This window comes from Hylobates moloch, unplaced genomic scaffold (assembly GCF_009828535.3).
Source record: "Hylobates moloch isolate HMO894 unplaced genomic scaffold, HMol_V3 SCAFFOLD_5, whole genome shotgun sequence".
Classification (NCBI taxonomy): domain Eukaryota; kingdom Metazoa; phylum Chordata; class Mammalia; order Primates; family Hylobatidae; genus Hylobates; species Hylobates moloch.
In genome coordinates, this window is record NW_026652280.1 from 58,717,225 (window position 1) to 58,742,466 (window position 25,242).

The 25,242-nt window shown below is 37.0% G+C and overlaps 1 protein-coding gene across 3 annotated transcripts in view; it reads left to right on the plus strand.

The window, feature by feature from the left end:
- Nucleotides 1–25,242, plus strand: part of ROCK1 (Rho associated coiled-coil containing protein kinase 1) — a 194,010-nt gene that overhangs the window by 133,687 nt on the left and 35,081 nt on the right. For all 3 annotated transcript variants that reach the window (XR_004248116.2, XM_032152675.2, XM_032152676.2), the window contains exons 19-27: nucleotides 3,467–3,627; nucleotides 6,041–6,225; nucleotides 7,711–7,780; nucleotides 10,555–10,649; nucleotides 19,448–19,613; nucleotides 20,736–20,829; nucleotides 21,081–21,169; nucleotides 21,998–22,186; nucleotides 22,861–23,020. Coding sequence is in view for 2 of the 3 variants with exons in the window: in XM_032152675.2 (XP_032008566.1) it covers nucleotides 3,467–3,627; nucleotides 6,041–6,225; nucleotides 7,711–7,780; nucleotides 10,555–10,649; nucleotides 19,448–19,613; nucleotides 20,736–20,829; nucleotides 21,081–21,169; nucleotides 21,998–22,186; nucleotides 22,861–23,020 (1,209 nt within the window). In the remaining variant the exon portion in view is untranslated. The remainder of the gene's footprint in view (nucleotides 1–3,466; nucleotides 3,628–6,040; nucleotides 6,226–7,710; nucleotides 7,781–10,554; nucleotides 10,650–19,447; nucleotides 19,614–20,735; nucleotides 20,830–21,080; nucleotides 21,170–21,997; nucleotides 22,187–22,860; nucleotides 23,021–25,242) is intronic.

A 25,242-nucleotide genomic window follows, 5' to 3' on the forward strand; every position in this document is an offset into this window, starting at 1 on the left:
AATTTTTGTATTTTTAGTAGAGACAGGGTTTCACCATGTTGGCCAGGCTGGTCTCGAACTCCTGACCTCAGGTGATCCACATGCTTCGGCCTCCCAAAGTGCTGGGATTACAGGCATGAAACACCATGCCTGGCAATGCTTTCCATTTTTTAAGATCACAATTTCACCTTCTAGTTCCCTCAGTTTACTACTCTGTTTCCTATAAAAGTTAGTGGAATCTGTCTTTTCCCTGTTTTTTAGTAGCCCTTTCCTTGATTTTCTTTATGATCCATTCTGGACCTCATCATCTGTTAATTCATCTGCTATCTTGCTTTGTACCCTCAATTTTCTCATTTCTTTGTACTTCCACTGTGTTATGCCTCCAAACACAACCCTAGTTCAGACCAACCAGCCACTTTCTTCAAGCAGTTGAGTGTTAGTCCAAAGCATTATCTGCAACCTGAGTTATCAATTTTTTTTCAATTTTTAAAAATTATTTATTTTTGGTAGAGAAAGAGTCTCACTATGTTGTCCAGTCTGGTCTTGAGCTCCTGGGCTCAAGGGATTCTTCCACCTTGGCCTCCCAAAGTGCTGGGATTACAGGCATGAGCCACCATGCCTGGCTGTCAGTTTTTTTAAACATACCGCTCATAAGTTTTTTCTCCCAGATTTTTATTTATCTTAAGTTTCCTGTGCCATTTATCACTCCAGTTTTAGGTGAATTTTATTCTTATTTCACAAATAAATAATGAAAGCATAGGTGTGAACTCCTCAAAATCTAGTTTTCTTGTCCATCTATCCTATTCTTTACCTGTCTTCATTATCTTCACTATTATCTTAAAGGAGGGTAAGCTCCTCTTATCTCATCTTAACTTCTTGTCTCCTTTTCTATATCATCAACCTTTTTACCTCCATTATCTTCTTTCTTACTGTAAACATGAACAAGTCTCCCATCTTAAAAACAGAGACAAATCCATGCAGCAATCTGTGATCCTTACTAATTACCACTGTTTTATTTCAAATAATAAAATAGTCAAACTTCAATGGTGTCAGATTCTTTATAGAAAAAAATTTTTAAATATCCAAACTTCTAACAAGTCTTTTCCTCACCTACTACAGTCTGGATGTGTTGGCATCTTAAATTATTTTTGCTCAAAAGAAAGCTCATAATCTCATCCGTCAAACCTGCTCTTATTCTTTATTCTCACTAACCTAGTTAATGGCCATATGGTCTTTATGAGCTAAGGCTTTGGAATCAGACAGATCAATGTTGCTCTGTAACTATTCTAAGTTAGATGAAAAATGCATGAAAAGTGCCTGTGCATAGAAAGTTTTCAGTAGCTATTATCTTGGCTACTGAACATCACATCATCATCTTGCCAAGAGTTGTTCTACTCATCAGTCGTTCTCACTTAGGTTAGAACAATTTTCCTTTTTAGTCAAATCGTATTTTGGTTGTCCTTAAAATCCTTTAGTGGCTTTTCATTGTTTGCAGGGTACCTTTCAAACTCCTTGTATATACAGAATCTTTAAGTTGACACCTGCCTGTCTTTACAATCTTACTACTCTACACTTTGTTGTGTGTACCCTGTGCTTCAGCCATATTGAGCTTCTTTTATTTCTTTCACTTAAGTTAATTATTTACTGCCTACTACAGACAAGGCACAGCTGGGAATATCGCAGAGAATAAAACTGACAGGAAGCCCAGAGATTACATTCAGATGGTGAAGATAGACAAAAAAAAAAAAAGAATACATAAATGAAAATATGTACAGCTTGTAATTATTAATGGGAAGGAAATACATATTAATATGATTGTTTTGACTTGGAACTACCCTGGATGGGGGTTCTGAGGAAGGCTTTCTGAGCTAGTAATATTTGAGGTAAGAACTGAAAGTCAAAATGAACCACCTGTTAAATGAGCTGGAGAAAATACATTCCAGGCAGAAGTGATAGTAAGTTCAGTATTCTTATTCTAAGATTTGTATGAAGCCACTAGCACATTTTAAGCTTCTGGGATGTGCAATTTATATTTTTAAAAGATCATTCCCACTGCTCTGTGGGGAATGCTTTCAAGAGTGAGAACAGTGATAAAAAGGGAGATCAGTTAGAAAGCTGTAGGCTGTAAACACTGGTAGTAGTAGAGAGGGAAAGAAGTCGAGGTATAGTGGAGAAGAGTGATGAATTGGATAGAAAGAGGCCGGGTGCGGGGACTCACACATGTAATCCTAGCACTTTGAGATGCCAAGGCAGGCAGATCATTTGAGGTCAGGAGTTCGAGACCAGCCTGGGCAACATGGTGAAACCCCATCTCTACTAAAAAAATACAAAAATTAGCTGCATGTAGTGGTGCGTACCCGTAATCTCAGCTACTCAGGAGGCTGAGGCAGGAGTATTCTTAGAACCCAGGAGGCGGAAGTTGCAGTGAGTCGAGATTGCACCACTGTATTACATCCTGGGCAACAGAGCGAGACACCGTCTCAAAAAAAAAAAAAGACTGAGACTAACCGGGGTTGGAGTGGTTTGAGGATAGGCCAGAAGTAAAGGCATCTATTGTGGATACGTTAACTTTAATAAAATTATTAGATATCTAGGTGGATCGCTTCTCAGCCTTTTGGCTAGGATCAAGTGTAGATATCTAGGTGGAGATGTTAAATAGTCAATTGGTATCTAAGTCTGGAGCTCAGGAGAGAGATATTAAGAGTCAGAAGAACATAGTGGATGGATTTGTGTTTGTTTAAACAGAAGGGTCTTAAGAGGTGACAGTTTTATTGGTGCAGCTAAGTTTATAAGTTTGGGGGGAAGATAAGGAATAGTTTATTTATATTTATTTAATAGTTTATATTTTGTCACCTAGAGGGTGGCCTCCGAGAGTGGGAAAGCACACTTTAAATAAACTTGAATCCTGATGGGGCAACTTACTAGTTACACGAACATGGAAGAGTTAACCTCTCAGAAGCTTAGTTATATTTCAAAAAAGGAGCCTCAATGTAGACTAATATATTCCAGTAATAATTAAAAGAGGTATTATACTACTGTGGAATCTTATTCATCTGAATTGTATAAATTGGAGTTCCTACCATAGCCTTAAGCCTCTTCAACCTTTTCTGGAACAATGCAGGGTATAAATTAATAACCACAGCCTTATTTTTCTGCTTTTGCTTGATGTACCTTCATTGTTCTTTGTTAATTCGCTTCCTTTCCGGCTATACTCTTCACCTTCTAGTCTGAAAGTGGTACTGATTAATCTCTCATCATTGGGCAAGAGCTGGGTTTAGAAGATTTTATTACTGTATTATATTTTATAACTCCTTTAGAGATTTCTGCTGTATAAATAGTTTACATAACGTGAGAATTTCTATAATTACTGGCTCTATTCAAGTTCCAGAATAAAAACAATAGAGACATTTGAGACCAGTTTACAGCCCATATAAAGTGAAATGTATTAAAGTACTCTTTCTTTAAATGTATGTTTGTAACTTCCCAGAGATGGAAAAAAAGCTGAAAGAAGAAAGAGAAGCTCGAGAGAAGGCTGAAAATCGGGTTGTTCAGATTGAGAAACAGTGTTCCATGCTAGACGTTGATCTGAAGCAATCTCAGCAGAAACTAGAACATTTGACTGGAAATAAAGAAAGGATGGAGGATGAAGTAAGAAAAATAGTACTGACTTTGTTCATCTATTACAAGAGAAACGGTTATATAAGTTATGACTGAAGAGTTATCTATAATTTAAACACCATGAAGGAGATTTGAATAAAATAATTGACATGGGTCTATGTTCACTGCTATATGGTCACCGCAGCACCTAGAATTTTCCTCTTCAAATAGTTATTGAACATTCACTCTGTGTGATCTATGCCATTTTTCACTATGACAGTACAACTATATTGAAATGTCACAGTTCCTTCCCTGAAAAAACTGACCATCTGTTTTAAAGAAAAAAAAAGTCTTTATTATAATGCATCTTACATCCCCAAAGAAAGAACATTGCTCTTAGATTTCAATAAAAGTGTTTAACTGCAGTCTTTCCTGGCTTAGATTGATAGCACAGGGTATACATTTTATAAAGCAGTTAATAAAAAGATAAAATGACAATATGTCCTGGTGGTTACTATATGTACTTTAGAAATTATTTCTAAGACTGAAAGTAGGAAAGCCTTTTCAAGAAGATGTAACATGTTACCTAGATTTTAAAGGTTGAGTAAGACTTCAAAAGGTAATAGTTTTGGAGTCAGGGTTTTACTTGCTAGAGGGAATATTATCAGTAAAGATATGGATAATAAAGTGAGTACCAGGTGTTTAAGAAGATGGGTAAGTAAGGCATAAAAAGGAACTTGATAGAACTTTAACTTTTTGAAGGAAAGACGGAGACATGTTGAGTAGTCATGGGAGAAATGTGGAGGCCAAAGTATTGATACTCTAAAACTTGCATGGGTGACCAGGCACGTTGGCTGACACCTGTAATCCCAGCACTTTGGGAGGCTGAGGTGGGCAGATGGGCACATTGCTTGAGCTCAGGAGTTTGAAACCAGCCTAGGCAACATGGTGAAACCCCATCTCAAATACAAAAATCAGCTAGGTGTGGTGGCACATGCCTATAGTTCCAGCTACTCAGGAGGCTGAGGTGGGAGGATTGCTTGCACCTCAGGAGATCGAGGCTGCAGTGAGCCGAGATTGTGCCATGGCACTCAGTCAGGACATCAGAGTGAGACCCTATCTCTAAAAAATAAAAAATCACACTTGCATGGGAGCTATAGGTGAAAGCACTTTTAGAAAATTCAATCTGGTAGTGGTATATAGAATGGACTAGAAAGAAGAGAAATTAGAGATACCTATTAAAGCTAGCATGCAGGAGGAATGTATGTTCAAAATTTGAAAGATAATATTCAGTCATTTAAAAAACATAATTTTTGACTACCTACTATTTGGCTCTGTGCTAGGAATTGGGGGTTACTGAAGTGAATAAGATATAGATGGTCCTGACTTTGTTGGAACTTACAGCCAGGAGGGAAAAATGGATATTAAAATGGTAACTACAAGCATTGCAAATAATAAAAAGAAAGTACTGCATGCTATAGGGGTGTATTACTAATCACATTTGGGAGTTACAGAAGGCTTTGCTAAGAGTATGACATTTGAGAGCTGAAGAATGAATAAATGAAGGAGGATAAAACAGAAGGAGTAGCACATATAAGAACTGTGAGGTGAGGGAGAATTTGTTGCATTTGAGGATCTGAAGAATATGATTGGATTGTAGAGAATGGCCAGTGATAGGAATAGAATTAGAACAGATCATGAAGGCCATTGTAAACCACTGTATGAATTTTGAGTTCATTGGTCCCAACACCTAATAAACACTTCAGAAATATTTGTTGAGTTGAATAAAACATACGTTCGGTTTGTTTTGTTAAGCTTTGAAGGGTTGTAGAGTAGAGCACATAAACAGGTAAATGTAAGTACTCCATTCAAATGTTCCCCCAGAAATGGCTTTTTTTTTTTGGAGACAGAGTCTCACTGTCACTCAGGCTGGAGTGCAGTGGCGTGATCTCCGCTCACTGCAACCTCTGACTCGCAGGCTCAAGTGATCCACGTAGCTGGGACTACAGGAGTGTACCACCATGCCTGGCCAATTTTTGTATTTTTTTTGTAGAGACAGGGTTTCACCATGTTGACCAGGCTGGTCTCAAACTCTGGGTTCAAGCAATCCACCTGCCTCAGCCTCCCAAAGTGCTGAGATTACAGACATGAACCACTGTGCCTGGCCCAGAAGTGAGTTTTTATAATCAGCTTGTACTCCAGAATTTGCATGCTGATTGGGGTAGAAAGGAACCAGAATTTTTTTCCCTCCACAAGATCTCATGTCTGAAATTTGGGAATTAATTTCACTTAATAGTAAATCTACAGTAATAAACACGTGGAACAATGAAGACTCTTTAAAATACTAATATTTTCTACTAGTACCATGAATTATAATGTACTTGATTTGGTTAGTATTCTTTCAAATAATGTCTAATAAATTATTTAAGAGATTTAAGATCCCAATTATTTTTCTCATTCATAGGTTAAGAATCTAACCCTGCAACTGGAGCAGGAATCAAATAAGCGGCTGTTGTTACAAAATGAATTGAAGACTCAAGCATTTGAGGCAGACAATTTAAAAGGTTTAGAAAAGCAGATGAAACAGGAAATAAATACTTTATTGGAAGCAAAGAGATTATTAGAATTTGAGTTAGCTCAGCTTACGAAGTAAGTCTTTAAAATAACATTGTGATTTCTTTCTTTTTTGTGTTCATCGACTTGTGTGTTTGATATTTTACATATGTACAGATTATGTACTTAGAGTTTGTGAAAGACAGAAAAAAAGTATTTAGAAGTAAAAGAATTTACTTGCAAAGGTTTTCAAGGGAGTTCAGGCTTTGGAAAGACCACAGTTTTCTCATCTGATTTTCATGTCCACAAAAGTCATCACATTTCTTCAGGTTAGAATTACAAAAATCACAGCGCCTTGTAGGAGATGTTCAAGGTTTATTTCAGAGGCTAGAATTAGACATGACACTTTGTTTGTTTTGTTTTGTGTCTTTGGTTCATCTCAAAAGGCAAAAATGTCTTTTTTCTTTTTCTGTTACTCTTGGGATGTGATATGCCTGCTTATTTGAAATGGAGAACAAGCAAGATCAGGAACGCTTTCACAATTTGTCTAAGAATTTGCTTCACAAGTTTAATATCAAAAGTGGATATATCTTAGGCCAAGTCCTGTGTTTTTATTTCCTCCACATTTATTTTATCATATCATCACTTGCTAGCTTCATTTACAAAAGTGATTCTTAGATTAAATTGTCAGTTTTCATAAAATTGGATTTATATTGGTGAAATTCTTTTCCTCTTTTAGGGCCACCATTTTCACAAAAATGTGTTTTATATTTTTTTTCTCCAAAAATACTCTCACTCAGCATTCGGTGGAGATTGGTGTAGACTTTCTGTCAACCACATGCCTTTTGAGATACTGAGAGTACAAAGCTATTACTGTCTAATATGAAAGTCTAGCAGCTAGATTTTCAAGCCTAGCTGCTAGGCTTTCGTATTATACAGTAAATAATTATTGAAAATCTGTGTCTTTGGGTTACATTGTGTTTCCATCTTTCGGACTCTGCTCCTATGTGAGTTGTGTTTATGTATGTATTATATACATGCAGTTGTCTGTCTATGTTCCTCCTTGTTTGTCAGTTTGTTGTTCTTGCTTTCCCTTCTTACCTGATGATTCATTTCCACCAGCCCCTTTCTTGTGCTTAATTGGCCATAATATCTAGTATGCAGTACTGAATTATTACTTATTAAATATAGTACTATGATATATAGCACTGAATTATTATTAGATTTTTCATGCCCCCCTTTATTTACTGTAGAAGACATTTTCTTTCCTATGACTGCTTAAAATATGTTATCAATTTTATTTTTTCATTTTGGATAGATCCACAATTAATATTCTCCAAAAAGTGATCATCAGTAGAAAAGGGTTCTCACTACTTTTGCATACCATCATTTTATAAGGAGCAAGATAGAACCGGTGTGGCCTGAACAAGTTAATTAGTAAAATAATGAATAATGAAGTATGTTTTTTAAAAATAAAGATTGTTTTAGTAAACTTTTTTATATTAACAACTTAAACTAAGAAAAAATAAAGTGTAGTATAAGTAGGAGCATTTGTTCACTTGTTTTTCTTTTCATCTGAAGACAGTATAGAGGAAATGAAGGACAGATGCGGGAGCTACAAGATCAGCTTGAAGCTGAGCAATATTTCTCGGTAAGTGAGAATCATTTTTAACATACACACTGTTTCAAAATCTGACTTAAAACAAGGTATTTAGATTCTTTTATGTGAACTATAATTCTTTTTCAAATGACTCTTCATCTTCTAATAAACATTGTGACTTTTCTTCTTTTTGTTTGTCCATTTGTTTCTTGGCATATTAGGCTATCATTGGTATATGTTTTTAAATTGTAAAAACTTTTCAGGCCAGGTGTGGTGGCTCACACCTGTCATCCCAGCACTTTGGGAGGCCGAGGTGAGTGGATCACTTGAGGTCAGGAGTTCAAGACCAGCCTGGCCAACATGGTGAAACCCCGTCTCTCCTACAAATACAAAAATTAGCCGATTGTGGTGGCAGGCACCTGTAGTCGCAGCTACTCAGGAGGCTGAGGCAGGAGAATTGCTTGAGTCTGGTAGTTGGACATTATAGTAAGCCAAGATCATCTGTGCTCCAGCCTGCGTGACAGAAAGACTCTGTCTCATAAACAAAATGAAAAACTTTTAAATATTGTTGAAAACTCTTTCCCTTGAGTGTTTGCTAAATGTAATTATTCAAAGTATCTACTGCTAACTTCTGCAAAGTGATCTGTAGCATCCATACGCTTTCTTGCCATATGCTTCCACAGAGCAGTCATCCAGTGCCTCCAAATGTTTGGATGGATGTCAAATGACTTGTGGTGATTCCTGTGGATTCTTGATTTTGCTTCTAGAAAATAGTACAAAACCTGACCCTATCTGAGTTCTGATTTATTCCATTGCTTGTGGGCATTGGATTAAATAGCATTCAATTCAATAAGCTGTTATGAACCAAATTTTAAGATTTGTCTTTTTTCTGGGTTTTCAAATCAGATTATTTTTCTTTTTATCCCTTCATTGATTTACTTATTTGAATTTCAGTATTTGAAATCAGAGAGATAAGAATCTGAGTCCTAAAGGCCAAATAGATTAATTTTAGAAATTATAAATACTTAACCTAGAGTAAGCCCTTATTCTTTCATTTGCATTCCCATAGACATTTATGTATGTTTTTGCCTAGAAAAGTGCTATTTCTTAGTGTAATAAGTAAGTGTTAAAGTAGTTCTCCACAGCTGTTTCCTGGCCCTTGCTATTTTTTCCCCTTCTCTTTTTCTTTTAAAATAAAGAGGGTAGTTAAAAAGAAATAGACATCAGAACTGGAAGTTCACTCTGTAACTTCTGCACCAACACAATATGAGTCTGATGTGTTAAATATTTTTCACTGGCATTGGCAAAAGCTTAGTGAATTTTGTAAAAGCCATTGTTCTGAAATAAGCATATATTATAGATATGTTAGCAGAAGACTTGATAAATCTTATTTGTGGATATTTCTTTTTTTTTTTTTTTTGAGACAGAGTTTCACCCTCTTGCCCAGGCTGGAGAGCAGTGGCGCGATCTCGGCTCACTGCAAGCTCCGCCTCCTGGGTTCATGCCATTCTCCTGCCTCAGCCTCCCAAGTAGCTGGGACTACAGGCGCCCGCCACCATGCCTGGCTAATTTTTTGTATTTTTAGTAGAGATGGGGTTTCACCATGTTAACCAGGATGGTTTTGATCTCCTGACCCCATGATCCGCCCGCCTCGGCCTCCCAAAGTGCTGGAATTACAGGCGTGAGCCACTGCGCCCAGCCCTTTTGTGGATATTTCTTTACCTGTCTCTCAACTACCCAGTACATCCCACCCACCAAAACAGAAGTGATTTTTCTAACATTGGTCAAGAATTGATCTAACCTTTAAATTAGTAGTATGTGTTAAATTTCTTTATAATGTCTTCCCAAATCTATAATACACTTTATTAAGCTATAATTTCTTTCTTTCTTCTTTTTTTTTTTTTTTTCTTATGAGATGGAATCTCACTCTGTCACCCAGGCTGGAGAGCAGTGGCACGATCTTGGCTCACTGCAGCCTCCCACTCCTGGGTTCAAGTGATTCTCCTGCCTCAGCCTCCTGAGTAGCTGGGACTACAGGAGCATGCCACCATGCCCAGCTAATTTTTTGTATTTTTAGTAGAAACGGGCTTTCACTGTGTTAGCCAGGATAGTCTCAATCTCCTGACCTTGTGATCTGCCTGCCTCAGCCTCCCAAAGTGCTGGGATTACAGGCGTGAGCCACCACACCCGGCCATTAAGCTATAATTTCTATATAATATACCCATTTTAAGTGTACTGGTTAGTAAATTTTGACAAATATGTACAACTGTGTGACCACCACCACAGTCAACATGTGGAACATTTTTTTTTCACTGCAAAAAGTTCTCTTATGGCCCTTCACTCTACATTTTCCCCACCCACCTCTATACACAGACAATGACTGATTGTTTTCCATCATTATTGATTATTTTCACCTGTCCTAGAATTTTATCTACATGGAGTCACATAGTATACACTCTTTAACACGTGGTTTCTTTCAGCATATTTTTTAGATTTCTTAGATTTACATGTTGTATGTATCAGTAGTTCATTCCTTTTTATTGCTAAGTAATATGAATTAATCACAGTTTTTTTTGTTTTGTTTTTTTTTTAACCCATGTGTTGATGGATATCTGGGTCATTTCCAGTTTGCAGCTGTTATAAATAAAACATAAGGGAAATTCATGTGTAAGACTAGGTGTTGACATATATTTGCATTTGTCATGGGTAAATACTTGAGAGTGGAATTGTTGGATCATATGTTAATTTTTTTAATTTATAAGAAACTGCCAAATTGTTTTTAACCCACCATAAACACTTATTTCTTCTTGTCACTTGTTTTGCAGACACTTTATAAAACCCAGGTAAAGGAACTTAAAGAAGAAATTGAAGAAAAAAACAGAGAAAATTTAAAGAAAATACAGGAACTACAAAATGAAAAGTATGTCCATTTTACTTTAGAACAAGAATCAGTACTGCAACAGGCATTCTTAAGTTTTAAGATAGTGAACAGATGTGCCATTATTCTGGTGGGAATGGTATAGAACACAGTTTATTGGGCTAATTCAGAACAAATCAGATTAGGCTGAAATTTGCCTTTATGGTGAAAAAACAATGCTATAAATCAACACTGTACCAATTGCAGAGATACATTAAACTGACAAAAAGTTGGTTTGACGATTGTTTTCAGGGGTATCGCAATTTTTTTTTTTTTTAATTTTTTTTTTCTTTGAGATGGAGTCTTGCTCTGTCACCCAGGCTAGAGTGCAGTGGCATGATCTCGGCTCACTGCAACTTCCACCTCATGGGTTCAAGTGATTCTCCTGCCTCAGCCTCCTGAGTAGCTGGGATTACAGGCGTGTGCCACCACACTCCGCTAATTTTTGTATTTTTAGTAGAGACAGGGTTTCACCATGTGTTGGTCAGGTTGGTCTCGAACTCCTGACTTCATATTCCGCCCACCTTGGCCTCCCAAAATGCTGGGATTACAGGCATTAGCCACCACGCCTGGGCTAGTATCAATTTTAAAAGATCTATTTATATATAAATCATGCTGTCTTTGCAAAGCATTATTTTAAGTTAGGTAAAGGTATTTAAGGTCTTCTTAGGATTACTATGCAGGTTATGGCCAGGCATGGTGGCTCATGCCTGTAATACAAGCATTTTGGGAGGCTAAGGTGAGAGGATCGCTTGAGCCCAGGAGTTCAAGACCAGCCTGGGCAACATAATGAGACCCCATCTCCAAGGAGAAAACCTTATAAAGCTATTTCAAGTTTAACAGCTTCATTTTAGAATTCAGCTGACAGGCACAACAAGATAGTAACTCGTGCGGAGTATCTCATAGCTAGGTAATGTCAGAACAGACACTAGAACTAGTTTTCCAACATTGTTATATTCTCTTTACATTTAATCACCTTTGAAAGACTGTTTGTTGTTGAAACAAACAATTACAGCAAAACTAATACAGTTTTTATGAATTATGACAAATGTCATTATAACCATCATCATCCGTGAAAGAGGACCTTGCGATCCACTTCAGAAGCCCACTATATCCCACCTCCTAATTATGCCTTCTTTCCTCCCCACCTCAAGAGTAATCACCATCCTAATACTAATTTGTTGAAGAAACTGGATTTTTTTGTCCTGTAGATGTTCCCTCAGTTGGGATTTTATTGATTGCATTTCTGTAGTTGGTTGAACATTCCCCATTTCCCTTATGTTTCCTGGAAGTCAGTAGTTATATCTAGAGCTCCTCTGCCCAATATGGTGGCCAGTAGCCACATGTAGTTACTTAAATTTAAATTCAATTACATAAAATTAAAACTTAGTTCCTCAGATGTACTAGTCGTATTTCAGGTGCCCAGTAGTCACATGCAGTTAGTGTCTACCATATTATAATAGATGGTACAGATATAGAACATTTCTGACATCCTAGAAAGTTTTATTGGACATTTCTGATTTGGAAGCTTAATCAGATTCAAATCTGATTTTTAGGAGGAAGAAGACTAATTCATATATAGCCTTGTACTTTCTGGTTGCCTATTTCTGTTGTTAACAACTATGGCATTCACTGTTAGATCCTTAATACATTAGGTGTTGCAAACTGGAGGTACTCACTTTTATCATTCTATATTTTTTTTGTTGTTGGAATACATAACTTTTATTTTTACTAGTTTTATAAATAAACAGACTTTTTGTTGTTTAACTTTGTTGAGTTGATTACAAATTAAGTATAATTGCATCTTTTTGCAATTAAGTTGCCTTAATTGAGTTGATTATGTTGATTAAAATATTTAAGGTCCAAAATTGACAACAGTTTGTTGCAGAGCTGTATATTATCATAAATTTTAGCATCACAGCGGGTATCAACATACTAATTTGGTGGCCAAGTATCATAGTTAGGTAACCTGATTAACTGGAAGCTAAGGTAGACACAAAGCTGCATTTCTGGTTATTCTCGGATACAGTCATATTGTAGAATCTAGTCTGTTACCTACCATTTGTATGATATTCACAGTGCAATATGCAATCCCAGGTGTATGCATTCACTGTGAAGGGGACAGTATAGGCAGAAGCCAATCAGTGATCTGAGGAACAGAAAGAGAAAGTGATTAAAAGTGCCAAATATTCACTCCATACTATATTGTTTCAGAGTTGATAAATTTTCCCTTTTTCATCTATTCATCTATTTAAGACAAATATATAGATCACCACTATTGTGCTATAAGTACTGTGCTTTGTGCAGCTATCCAATTATTAGTAAGTTATGATTCTTCAAGTGCTTCAGAATCAAGTTAGGAGAGATATAATCAAGGTATAGTGGCTATGCCGAAGGATACCTTGTCTTACCATGTGGGATTCACAGAACATTTCCTAACAGAGATCACAACCGATGGAAAGTAGAACTAGCCAGGGAATGGGATGTGGGGAACAAGGGACAATATAGGCAGAAGCCAATCTGTGATCTGAGGAACAGCAAATGGTTAGTTCGTGACAGATAAGGCTGGAGAGAGAAAACTGAGTCAGATTACAAAGGACCTTGTGTATCATGCTGAAGAGTTTAAAATATTGAAAAGTGGGGGCTTTTGTTTCTTCTGTTGTTGTCTATTGTCTATTCCCAGCACTCCAATCAGGGACTTTCAGAGAATAAGTATTCAATAAATATTGAATGAAGAAATGAAAATTCTAAGCTAATGACTGATAAGTATTTTAGAAAACTCACTCTAAGGAGTGGAGAATGAATTGAAGTAAGGGAAAGCTGGGTGGATACAGGGAGCCCAATTATATAACCGCTGGAAAAACTTAGATGTAAAATTATAGTGGAAGTTGGCAGTAGGAGGCAAGTGCATAAAACGAAGTAGGAAGTAAAAGAAGTAGGATTTGTGGATTTGGAGGCATAGGGGTAAAGGTTAGGATAATTTTCAGGCTGACTCTCAAGTTTCTGACCAGGGCTGTTGAGTTGATGGTAGTGCTGGTCCCTGAGCTAAGGAATGCCAAAATTGTGAGATGAGAGGAGAGATGATTATTTTAATTTCAGGCCTATTGAGTTTGAGGTGCCTATGGGATGTCCAAACAGAAATGGATACCACTGTATTTGGGTTTATTGCTTTAGAATGCAGATAAAAGATAAGAACTTGAAGCTGATTTGATAGTCTTTGCATACAGAAACCACTAATATAGAGATCTGTAAAGGTGATTGGGTATCTCAGAGTTCATAAACTAGTGAGCCTGTGATGCCATAGGTGTAACTAGACTGTAATTAGTGGGGTCTACGTGCAGATATATTCATTATGTAAGTTGTAAGGATTATAACAAACTGAAGATCTCACCTTCTCAGTTCCAGCCATTTGTTACCACATGATAACACTGGCCCAGTATGTCAAGATCTTCCGATTTTTCAAGAGAAACCAAGAATCTGAATTTTTATGTAAAAGGTTGACCCAAAACTCTTTTAGGTGTGTGTTTGTGTATGTGTGTCTGGATCTCTCCAGAGAATTTTCTAGGCTTTGAAATATACCTGTGAACAAGAACAAAGCCACTCTTTGTAATCTTATAATCCAGAAGAATATGGAATTATTGATTATTGAATTCTTTTAAGAGGTAGGAGAATAAGGGTGAGAGATTGACCTTAAATATTAGTAAAGACAGTCTTTCATTATGGAGAGTTGTAAAGGAAGTCTGGATGAATATATAGATGCAGGGGGCACTGTTGTAGACTCATTTGGTCCTCCCAGGTAGCAAATTGTAACCCATAGTGTAGGATCAGAAGACACAAGGGCTGAGGAAAGACTATTAGCTCCTAGACTTTTAAAGAATGGGCAGAGGAAGGGAAACCAAGAAGCTACCAACAGTATAAGAGAAGATCAGAGCAGGATATCACAAAAGCTGGGGTGAGATAATATTTCAAGAAAGAGAAAGTGATTAAAAATGCCACATATTGACTGGGCGTGGTGGCTGATGCCTGTAATCCCAGCACTTTGGGAGGCCGAGGCAGGTGGATCATGATATCAGGAGATTGAGACCATCCTGGCTAACATGGTGAAACCCCATCTCTACTGAAAATACAAAAAAATTAGCCAGACGTGGTGGCGGGTGCCTGTAGTCCCAGCTACTCGGGAGGCTGAGGCAGGAGAATGGCGTGAACCTGGGAGGTGGAGCTTGCAGTGAGCCTAGATGGTGCCACTGCACTCCATCCTGGGCAACAGAGTGAGACTGTCTCAAAAAAATGAATAAATAAAAATTAAATTAAATTTTTAAAAGTGCCACATACCCACAAAGGTCAAGAAAAACAGTCATAAATTGTCCCTTGTGTTTATATTGAAGGTTATTAATTATCTTGGTGAGAACAGCATCTAAATAGAGATGAGAATAGGTATTAAAGTAGATTGAGACTGAATGGAAAGGGTAAAACAAGAGACAGAGTATATCTAACAGCCTGATTAGCCTTATTTCTATTCAACAAACCAATTAGTCACTGTCCTACCTCCAGGTATGTACATTGCTCTTCTCTCTGCCTGGAACAGTTTCCTCCAAGTATCTACATGGCTTACTGCTTGGTCCTTCTCCAGGTCCACATCATTTGAGAAGGCCTTCCCTGAATACGCTTTTTAAATTGCAAACATCCCCACCCCACTACCTTGGTGCCCAGTTCATCCTTCCCTATTTTATTTTTCTCTGTAGCACTTATTCCCTCCTAATATATAATTTTCTTACCTGTTGTATTTATTGTTTTTGTTTTTCCACTAGAAACAAAGCTCTATGGCAGGAGGAATTTTCAGATGTTTCGTTCTTAGGTTCAATTCATTGCTGTATGTCTAGCACCTACAATTGTAACTGCAGCATTGTGATGCTCAGCAAGTATTTGTTAAATTAAACAATTCAGGAGACTTGGCTGTTATGGCAAGGAGATGTAGCAGTAGCTAGAGGAGAATGTGAAGGAGAGCACTTTCTTTTTAACCGTAGTGTAAACTTGAGCATATTTAAATGGAGCATGGGAAGGAGATCAGAGTAGGAACAGCCCCACATCTATTCATTCAAATAAATAAAATTTCTGAGCGCACTCTATGGGCCAGAGAATTTTCTAGGCATTTGAAATATACCTGTAAACAAGAACAAAGCCACTCTTTATAATCTTCTAATCCAGAAGAATATGGAATTATTGATGATTGAATTCTTTTAAGAGATAGGAGAATAAGGGTGAGAGGTTGACCTTAAATATTAGTAAAGACAGTCTTTCATTACGGAGAGTTGTAAAGGAAGTCTGGATGAATGTATAGATGCAGGTAATTTTACCCTGAACCATCTAATTCTTTCTTGCTTTTTCTCTTGCACAGTAGCATAACCAGAGATAGAAATATATTCTGGATTAAATAGGTTTTCTGGTGTTTTAAAGTATAACCCAGATACTTTTATCTTAACTTAACACAAAGCAGAAACTCCAGATAAGAACATGTCGTGAACCTGAAGCCCTGTATTATAATAGCTAGCAGAACCACTCCCAGTATTCTTAGACTTGGCATTGGCAGCATTTCCTTTCTTTTCCTAAAGTACTAACTGTACTACTCTCCTAAGAAAACTATTTCACATCTCGTCTCTACTCAGATCTCCAGCTTCTCCTTATTCTTGTACTTAGCTAATGGCCTTGCTTCCTAAAAATCAGAAGAGAACATCTATTTTCTTTCACCACCATAGCTACTAACTTGTCTTCATCAGAGTAGAGTATCACAAAAACTGGGGGAGGAGGATATTTCAAGAAAGAGAAAGTGATTAAAAGTACCAAATATTGCTGGGCACGGTGGCTCACACGTGTAATCCCAGCACTTTGGGAGGCTGAGGTGGGTGGATCACCAGGTCAGGAGATCGAGACCATCCTGGCTAACATGGAGAAACCCCGTCTCTACTAAAAATACAAAAAATTACAGGCGAGCACCTGTAGTCCCAGCTACTTGGGAGGATGAAGCAGGAGAATCGCTTGAACCTGGGAGGCGAAGATTGCAGCGTGCCGAGATTGCGCCATTGCACTCCAGCCTGGGCGACAGAGACTGAGTCTCCAAAAAAAAAAAAAATTATGACTCCAACAATTCTCTTATCTTTTCTACATCAATTTTTACCTTTTTGTAGTCATTATCATTGTTATATAAACATATTTAGATATTTCCTTTAAAAACAACCCTCTTACACCGGGCATGGTGGCTCACGCCTGTAATCCCAGCACTTTGGGAGGCCAAGGTGGGCGGATCCCCTGAGGTCAGGAGTTCAAGACCAGCCTGACCAACATGGAGAAACCCCATCTGTACTAAAAATACAAAATTAGCCGGGCATGGTGGCACATGCCTGTAATCCCAACTACTCGGGAGGCTGAGGCAGGGGAATTGCTTGAACCCAGGAGGCGGAGTTTGCAGTGAGCCAAGATCACACCATTGCACTCCAGCCTGGGCAACAAGAGCGAAATTGCGTCTTTTAACTACATTATCTACATGGTAGCCACTATCCCACTTTTCTTTTTTTTATAGCCAACTTAACTTGAAAAGTAACATACCAGGTATCTTCCACCATCTTCTTCCATTCTCTCTTGAGCTCACTCCAGTCATACTTCTGCATTCATCATGCTAACAAAACAACTCTTCTCAAGGTCAGTTGGGTCTTCCTAATAGTGACTTCTCAGTTCTCACCTTATTTCATAGCAGCGTTTGACTTAGTTGATTACTCTCTTGAGAAAATGTCTTCATTTGGCTTCTGTGACACCACATGCTGTTTTTTCCTTATTGAACTGGCTACTCTTTCTCAGCGTCCTTTGTTCCCTTTTCCCTTCTAATTGCTGAGACCCTTAAGAGTTTGGAGCGCTCAAGGGATTACTCCTACTTGTTCTCATCCAACCTTGTGGCTTTAAATGGTGTCAGAGTCCAAGTACATTCTCCCTTGAATTCCAGACTTACGTATCCAGCTGTCTAATTGACATCTCTGCTTGAGTGTTAAGCACCCCACATTTAATGTGTCCAGAAAAACTTCCTGATTCCCTCACCTTGCGAACTGCTCCTTCCTGTCTTCCTCATTTCAGTCCTGAACAATTCTGTTATTCCTAGTTGTTTAAGTGAAAAATTTGGAGTCATTCTAGACTCTTTTTTTCTTACGCTCTAAATGCAGTCCACCAACAAATTTTCCCAGTGTTAACTAAAAATTATGTGTAGACTCTAATCACTTCTCACCACTTGTACCATTTACTGACCTGGTCCAAACTGCCATCATCTCCAATCTTGATTATTTCAGTAGCCTCCTAACTGGTATCCCAGCTTCTGCCATTGTCCCCCTGCTGTCTGATCTTAATACAGCAGCCAGAATGATCTTTCTAAAACATCAGAGTACCAGAATAAATGCCAAACTCCTTGTATTGCCTTGGAAAGCCTTACAGTATCTGTTGTTCTCTTCCCCCTGCTTTTCTTCTACTGTTGTCTTAGCAGAGAGGCCTCCTTGATCACCCTGTAATAAAAGTGATCATAACTTTCCATATTTTATCTTGTATTATTCTCTGTGGCATACTATATAGCACTTATTCATTTTTTAAATTGCCTGTACGACCCCACTAGTGCATGCTCCCTGAGGGCAGGAACTTTGTTACTGCTATGTCTATTTATTTATTTATTTATTTATTTATTTTTGACACAGAGTCTCGCACTGTCACCGCAGCCTCCCAAGTAGCTGGGATTACAGGCACACACCACCACACCTGGCTAATTTTTGTATTTTTAGTAGAGATGGGGTTTCACTATGTTGGCCAGACTGGTGTCCAACTCCTGACCTCATGATCTGCCCGCCTCAGCCTCCCAAAGTGCTGGGATTACAGGTGTGAGCCACTGCTTCCGGCCTGCTGTATCTCTTAATTCCTAGAACAGCGTGATGCATCTGTGTGTGTGTGTGTGTGTGTGTGTGTGTGTGTGTGTGTGTGTGTGTGTTTACTATATGTCTCCCTCTTGAGGCTTCAGGCAGAAAGTTTGCATTGTAATACTCACTAGAAAATAGGAGGTGGAAGTTACTCATTCAGAACATATTTATTGAGCACCTGCTCTGTTCAGGGAATACAGTAGTGACTAAGAGAGCTTATCCAAGAGAGGCTCTTTGAGAAGAGTAGGCAAACTGGAGTTGTCTTGGTGTCTGAATGTCAGTTCTGAAATGTTTTAGTATCATTTCCAGGGAGCATTCTCAGATTAGTTTGTAGTGATTTGCAAATCTCTTATAAGTTGTCATAATCTCATTTAATTTCGGAGCTGGAAGGGACTAATTTAACCATCTCATTTTAGAGATTTGATGAAACTGAACTACAGGAAGTGTAAGGGACTTGCCCAGTATCTCTACTCAATTAGTTAATGATAAAACAGAGATAAAGGTCTGGGTCTAGCCTGCTGATATACAAGTCAATGACTTTTCCACTATGCCATGCTGCCTTCCATTCCAAATCCACAAGAAATTTCTTTTCAAAAGCAGACTATTTGCTATTGCTTTATTACCTTTTTTAGTTGAACACAATATGAGATAGAAAACTAAATAGTTCTTTTATAATTTTTCGACATGTGAGAGGTTAAATTCATTACTTTTATAGAAAGTTTGCAATGGATTTAAATTTATTTTAAGCAATAAAATAATTCTTTTTATCATTTAAAGTTAATTGTGTTTTTAAGAATATGATTAAGTTGGAAGAATGAGCTGAATTTGTTTACATCAATTTCTCTTAAAAAATTGTTGCAGAGAAACTCTTGCTACTCAGTTGGATCTAGCAGAAACAAAAGCTGAGTCTGAGCAGTTGGCGCGAGGCCTTCTGGAAGAACAGTATTTTGAATTGACGCAAGAAAGCAAGAAAGCTGCTTCAAGAAATAGACAAGAGATTACAGATAAAGATCACACTGTTAGTCGGGTAAGTGTGATAGTCAAGTAAGTTATATAAAATTTATTTAAATCACAATAGGTCACATCTTAAAGTATTAGGGTAAGTGTGTGTGCAAGTGTATTTACTTCTATTTTAATACATAGTGGTCATTCTGTACTCATGTATAAAATAGTTTGTATAATACCAAACATTTGTTAATTATTGAAATTCTTGTTCAAGATATTGGGCTTTTGTTTGTATAGGCACAGAACCAATGCAATATTGGGCTATTTTTCTGGCTGTAGATCTTATTAGTTATATTTCATATGAAGTAATGGCTTAGCTTAAATTCATTTGTTGTTCTCTTAATACATTGCAACTGATTTTATGGGCCAGAATTCTGTGAAATACAGAGAAACCATTTGGGAATGAGGAATTCTTGGGATAATATATAAATCCATTATAAGAAAACCAATACTCCAAACAATTACCTATTCCTGAGGTTTATACTGTAATCTGTATAGAATCATGGGACTAAAAAGAGGAGTTAGATTTTTCTTCTAAAGCCACTATCAGTCGCTCTGGGTTCCAGTTTTGCCCCTAAGAAGTTAACTTCTCTAAGCCTCAGATTTCTCATCTATAGAATAGAAATAGTAATATCTCTTCCACATGATTGTTATGAGGATTAAATAAGACAGTAGACATAGAATGATTAATATAACATATAACAAGTAATGATTATACATTACTAAAAGTAATCTATAAATAAATGTTTTTATTATCGTTTTCATCATCAATATTCAGATAAAGATACTGAAGTCCAGAAAAAGTATGACTTGCTCAGGGTCACATACTAGGTTAATCGCAGAGCTAGAACTAAATACAAATTTCTTAGTTTGCAATCTAGTTATCTTGCCATTATGTATGCCCCCCTTTTGTTCATATATGTATATCTATATGCATACAATGAAATAATTTTTGGATGCTGTTAACTACTTTTAAATATTTTTGATGTAATTATATTTACATATTTGAAGCTGGAAACCAGACATTTGCTGTAGTTCAGCAGTGTCTGACCTGTCTTTATCTAGCAATATATTTAAAGGTTATTGCCTGAAATATGAGAATAGCAAAGAGGCTGGAGCTTAAACTTTTGTGTGCTTTGTTTAGCTTGAAGAAGCAAACAGCATGCTAACCAAAGATATTGAAATATTAAGAAGAGAGAATGAAGAGCTAACAGAGAAAATGAAGAAGGCAGAGGAAGGTATGTAGAATTTTTTAAAAATCATCATGTTAAATCAAATTCAGTGATTTATCTTTACCTATGTTGTGTTAGGTTTCTAAGATACCTGTTTTCATATATTAAGTAACTTCTGTAGCCTTAAGAATTATCTTAATGAAGTTACTGAAAGTTACTATGTAATGTATACTTATTTGAATTAAAGACATCGTTAGTTTGAAATGCAGAAATTAAATTAATACTGTACAATAACATTTAATATAATTTGTTGACAGAATATAAACTGGAGAAGGAGGAGGAGATCAGTAATCTTAAGGCTGCCTTTGAAAAGAATATCAACACTGAACGAACCCTTAAAACACAGGTATACATGCTGTCGATCTTTTCCACATGTTCATTTTTGAGTTAATCATTGCTCTTTATGCACTTTTTCCTAAAACCAAGGCTTATAAGGTTCGAGCTTTTCATCAGAACAAATAAATTATCTCCCCGCTAACTATAAAAAACTTATTTGTGAAATAGAATTTCAAGGCCAGGCGCAATGGCTCATGCCTGTAATCCCAGCACTTTAGGAGGCTGAGGCCAGCAGATCACTTAAGGCCAGGAGTTTGAGAGCAGCCTGGCTGACACGGCGAAACCCCAGTCTCTACTAAAAATACAAAAATTAGCCGGGCATGGTGGTACGCTCCAGTAATACCAGCTAGTCAGGTGGCTGAGGCACGAGAATTGCTTGAACCCAGGAGGCAGAGGTTGCGGTGAGCAAAGATCATGCCACTGCATGCCAGCCTGGGCGACAGAGCAAGACTCGGTCTCAAAAAAAAAAAAAAAAGAGGATTTCAGTTAAGAAAGCTAACTTGCCTAGTAATATTGTATAGTTGTAGAAGATAAGAGTATGTGGCCAAGGCATAGAAGCTTTATTTGCTAGTACCCTACCTCAGAGTAGGATTAGCATACTCTTGATTCAGTACTGGGTTGTAAAGTTAACCAAAGAAAGGCTCCTGGTTCTTACATTTAAGTAGTGTGATAAGTCAGTGTTAGTTACTTGTGCTACCAATTATCATGTCTCAACCGTCATGAAGTTGTCCTAATTTTCATACACACAAAAAGTCCTGCTTCCTGATTTTGAAGAAAAAAATACATTTTAATATTAAATTGGATGACTACACTATCTTTATTAATAATATTTTAATAGGCTGTTAACAAGTTGGCAGAAATAATGAATCGAAAAGATTTTAAAATTGATAGAAAGAAAGCTAATACACAAGATTTGAGAAAGAAAGAAAAGGAAAATCGAAAGCTACAACTGGAACTCAACCAAGAAAGAGAGAAATTCAACCAGATGGTAGTGAAACATCAGAAGGAACTGAATGACATGCAAGCGGTAAGGTTTGTGTGTGTGTATGGACATGAGTGTGAAGGATTATTTTCTTAAATTATTTCTGTATATACTTGTTATCTATTTATCTTGTTTAGATTGGGAACAATCAAGGGTTCTGCCTGTTTGGTTTCAGACTGAAATTGGGATATGGCTGTTACAATATTAACTATAATTGGGGTAGAGGTTTTGAAGTATTGTAGCTTATTTATTTTCTCTAGTCAAGACTCACTTTTTTGAAATCAAAATAACAATCTTAATTTTTTGATACCTCTTGGCTTGTTAATAGAACAAAATTGAGAACCTGGTCTCGGGCACTTAGATCTAAGCTTTTTAGCTCCATCAGTTGTGATTTTTTGAAGTTTTCTATACCTTTAAAGCTACTTCATTTGGAGCCAGAAAAGCATTTTCTTTTGTTGTAACTTTTTTATTTTGATGGCTTATGTTTGAAAACAAAAACTCTTTTTAAGGCAAGGAGAAAAGGAATTTGTCCGAGCAATGTATTATTGAGAAAGAATTTGACATTTCTGTAGTGTATCAAAATCTGTGGTAGCAAACATTCATGAAGTTTACTGTACATTTTTAGTATTAGCAATTTAAATTACTTTATTATATTTCAATTAATAATGTTGGAAATTGTTTTAGCTTGATTATATTATCTTGATACTTTTCAAAATTAGCAATTGGTAGAAGAATGTGCACATAGGAATGAGCTTCAGATGCAGTTGGCCAGCAAAGAGAGTGATATTGAGCAATTGCGTGCTAAACTTTTGGACCTTTCGGATTCTACAAGTGTTGCTAGTTTTCCTAGTGCTGATGAAACTGATGGAAACCTCCCAGGTAAGAATAATTCTGTATCATTCAAACATGTATAAATGTCATGGAAATTAGTGTATATTTCTTTCATTTGGTTTTCTACCTCCTTGTCATTTTGTCCATGGATTCCTAAGAAGGAATTCTTATTTCTGATAGCCAAGGCCTGATGATGATTATACACTTGGTGTATTTTATGGAGTAGAGCAGTTGTAAGAAATCTTAGGCTATATAAATAGACCTAAGAAGCTTTACCTGAATAAAAACCGTAAGAGGTTTATGAACCTATTTTGAGCAGCCTAAGTCCACAGTGAGAGTCAAAGCTGCTACTACACATCTCACTATTTTTTAAAAGTTGTACATTTTTGTGAGTAATAGCTCTTTAACATTTTATGTATTCTTGTGCTAAAACTAAGAACTGTACTTTATCATCAGAACCACAGCAGCTATATATAGAACCCTATCTAGTGGAGTAGTGATCAACTTCAATCAGACTTTGTTAAGTTTAGAGAAATAGATAAAATGGGTTGGGCAGTGCAGTAAGAGGCCAGGGGTGTCAAATAAAGGCAGGAATGAGTGGCTAAGATTTGAGACTTTTTTCTGTGTCTTCTTTTTCCCAGTGGAGAATCAATTTAAAAATAAACACAACCTCATTCTTGGTTTAATCATCATGTAAACTATAATATATTTATGTACTTTACAGAGATGAGAAATACACATACTATAAGTTCAATTTAGAAATAAAATGAATAGGTTATCATTATTAAAACATGCATTTACATATACACAGAGTCTTAGTTCAGAGTCTTGGAAGTTTTGTATACATGGTAATAAACTTGAAAATAGATTTTAATTAGTGTATTTTCTGAATAATACATAAATAGGAAGATATTTATGAAGCAGCATGTTTGATATTGGCATTCTGTTTTAACAGATATTACTTGTTATTGTGAATTTGATATAAGGAACTAGATGAGTCACTCAGAAAATTTTATAGTATCTTTCTTGGTCAAGAAAGTGGGACTCAAAGTGGGAAATGAATTCAGCTCCTCTCTGTATGCCGTGTGATCCCTGGCCTCATTCTTGTGTGGCTTTGCTAGGTCAAAATCAGGTATCTGGGAATGGAAAGGCAGTGAAGAAATATTTCTTATTTTAATGGTCAAGGAACTCCTCTGTTTACCTATTTTTGGCTCTCTGAAACTGCCTACCTCTTGAGAAACTTGCAGGTACACATGATTCATTATTGTAGGATCACTTTGAATTTAATAAGAACCTGTAGCTTTAGTAGTTGTTTGAACATCTTTCTAAAGTTAGACTTAATCATCACTAAGAATATGACTTTTAGAAGTGTTTGGCTAAATTCTTTGAATTGTTGAACTGAATTTGTAGGTTAGATTCCCACTTCATTAACCCTGAGATACTTCTGGAGTTATTTAGTATAGGGGTTCTTACTCTATGTATGTATGTATGTATGAAACAGTCTCACTCTGTTGCCCAGACTAGAGTGCAGTGGCGCGATCTTGGTTCATGATCCTGCCTCCTGGGCTCAAGCGATCCTCCTGCCCCAACCTCCTGAGTAGCTGGGACTACAGGTGCACATCACCACACCCGGCTAATTTTTTAAATTTTTTGTAGAGACGGGATTTCACCATATTGCCCAGGCTGGCTTTGAACTCCTGAGCTCAAGCTATCCGCCTGCCTTGGCCTTCCAAAGTGCTGAGATTACAGGCATGAGCCACCCGCCTGGCTGACCTTGCTCTATTTAGTGTCAATTCGAAATCCTGACCAATTTTATTTTTATTCCACCTATTTCCCTTTAACTATTTATAATGCCTTATATGCATCTTAGTTTTCTTAGTATTGGGTTAAATATGTCAGAAATGGGCACATTATTGGTGAATGCTAGTTAGAAGATTTGAGTTGAAAGATGAGCTGGTGGGACTGCTAATGAGGAAAGTGATTAATTTTACCCACCATTGTGGCTGATTCAGAAAGGCTAAGCTCATAGTGCCATCAGCTGGCTTCATTGGCAGACTTAGGCTGGGAATCCATTTAGATTTCAGAATCCTGACCTAATAAATTGACTTATTGAGCAAAGAGATTTTTAAATGTTTCTACTAGCTCCATTTTCAGTATATTTCTTAGAATATTAGTGTACTTTCAGGAATTTTGTTTTAAGGTTATCAAAATCCAAACCAAGTGGGGCAGGGAGTACTGGTGGCCATTCTCCCTTGCTAGAAAATGAGGCC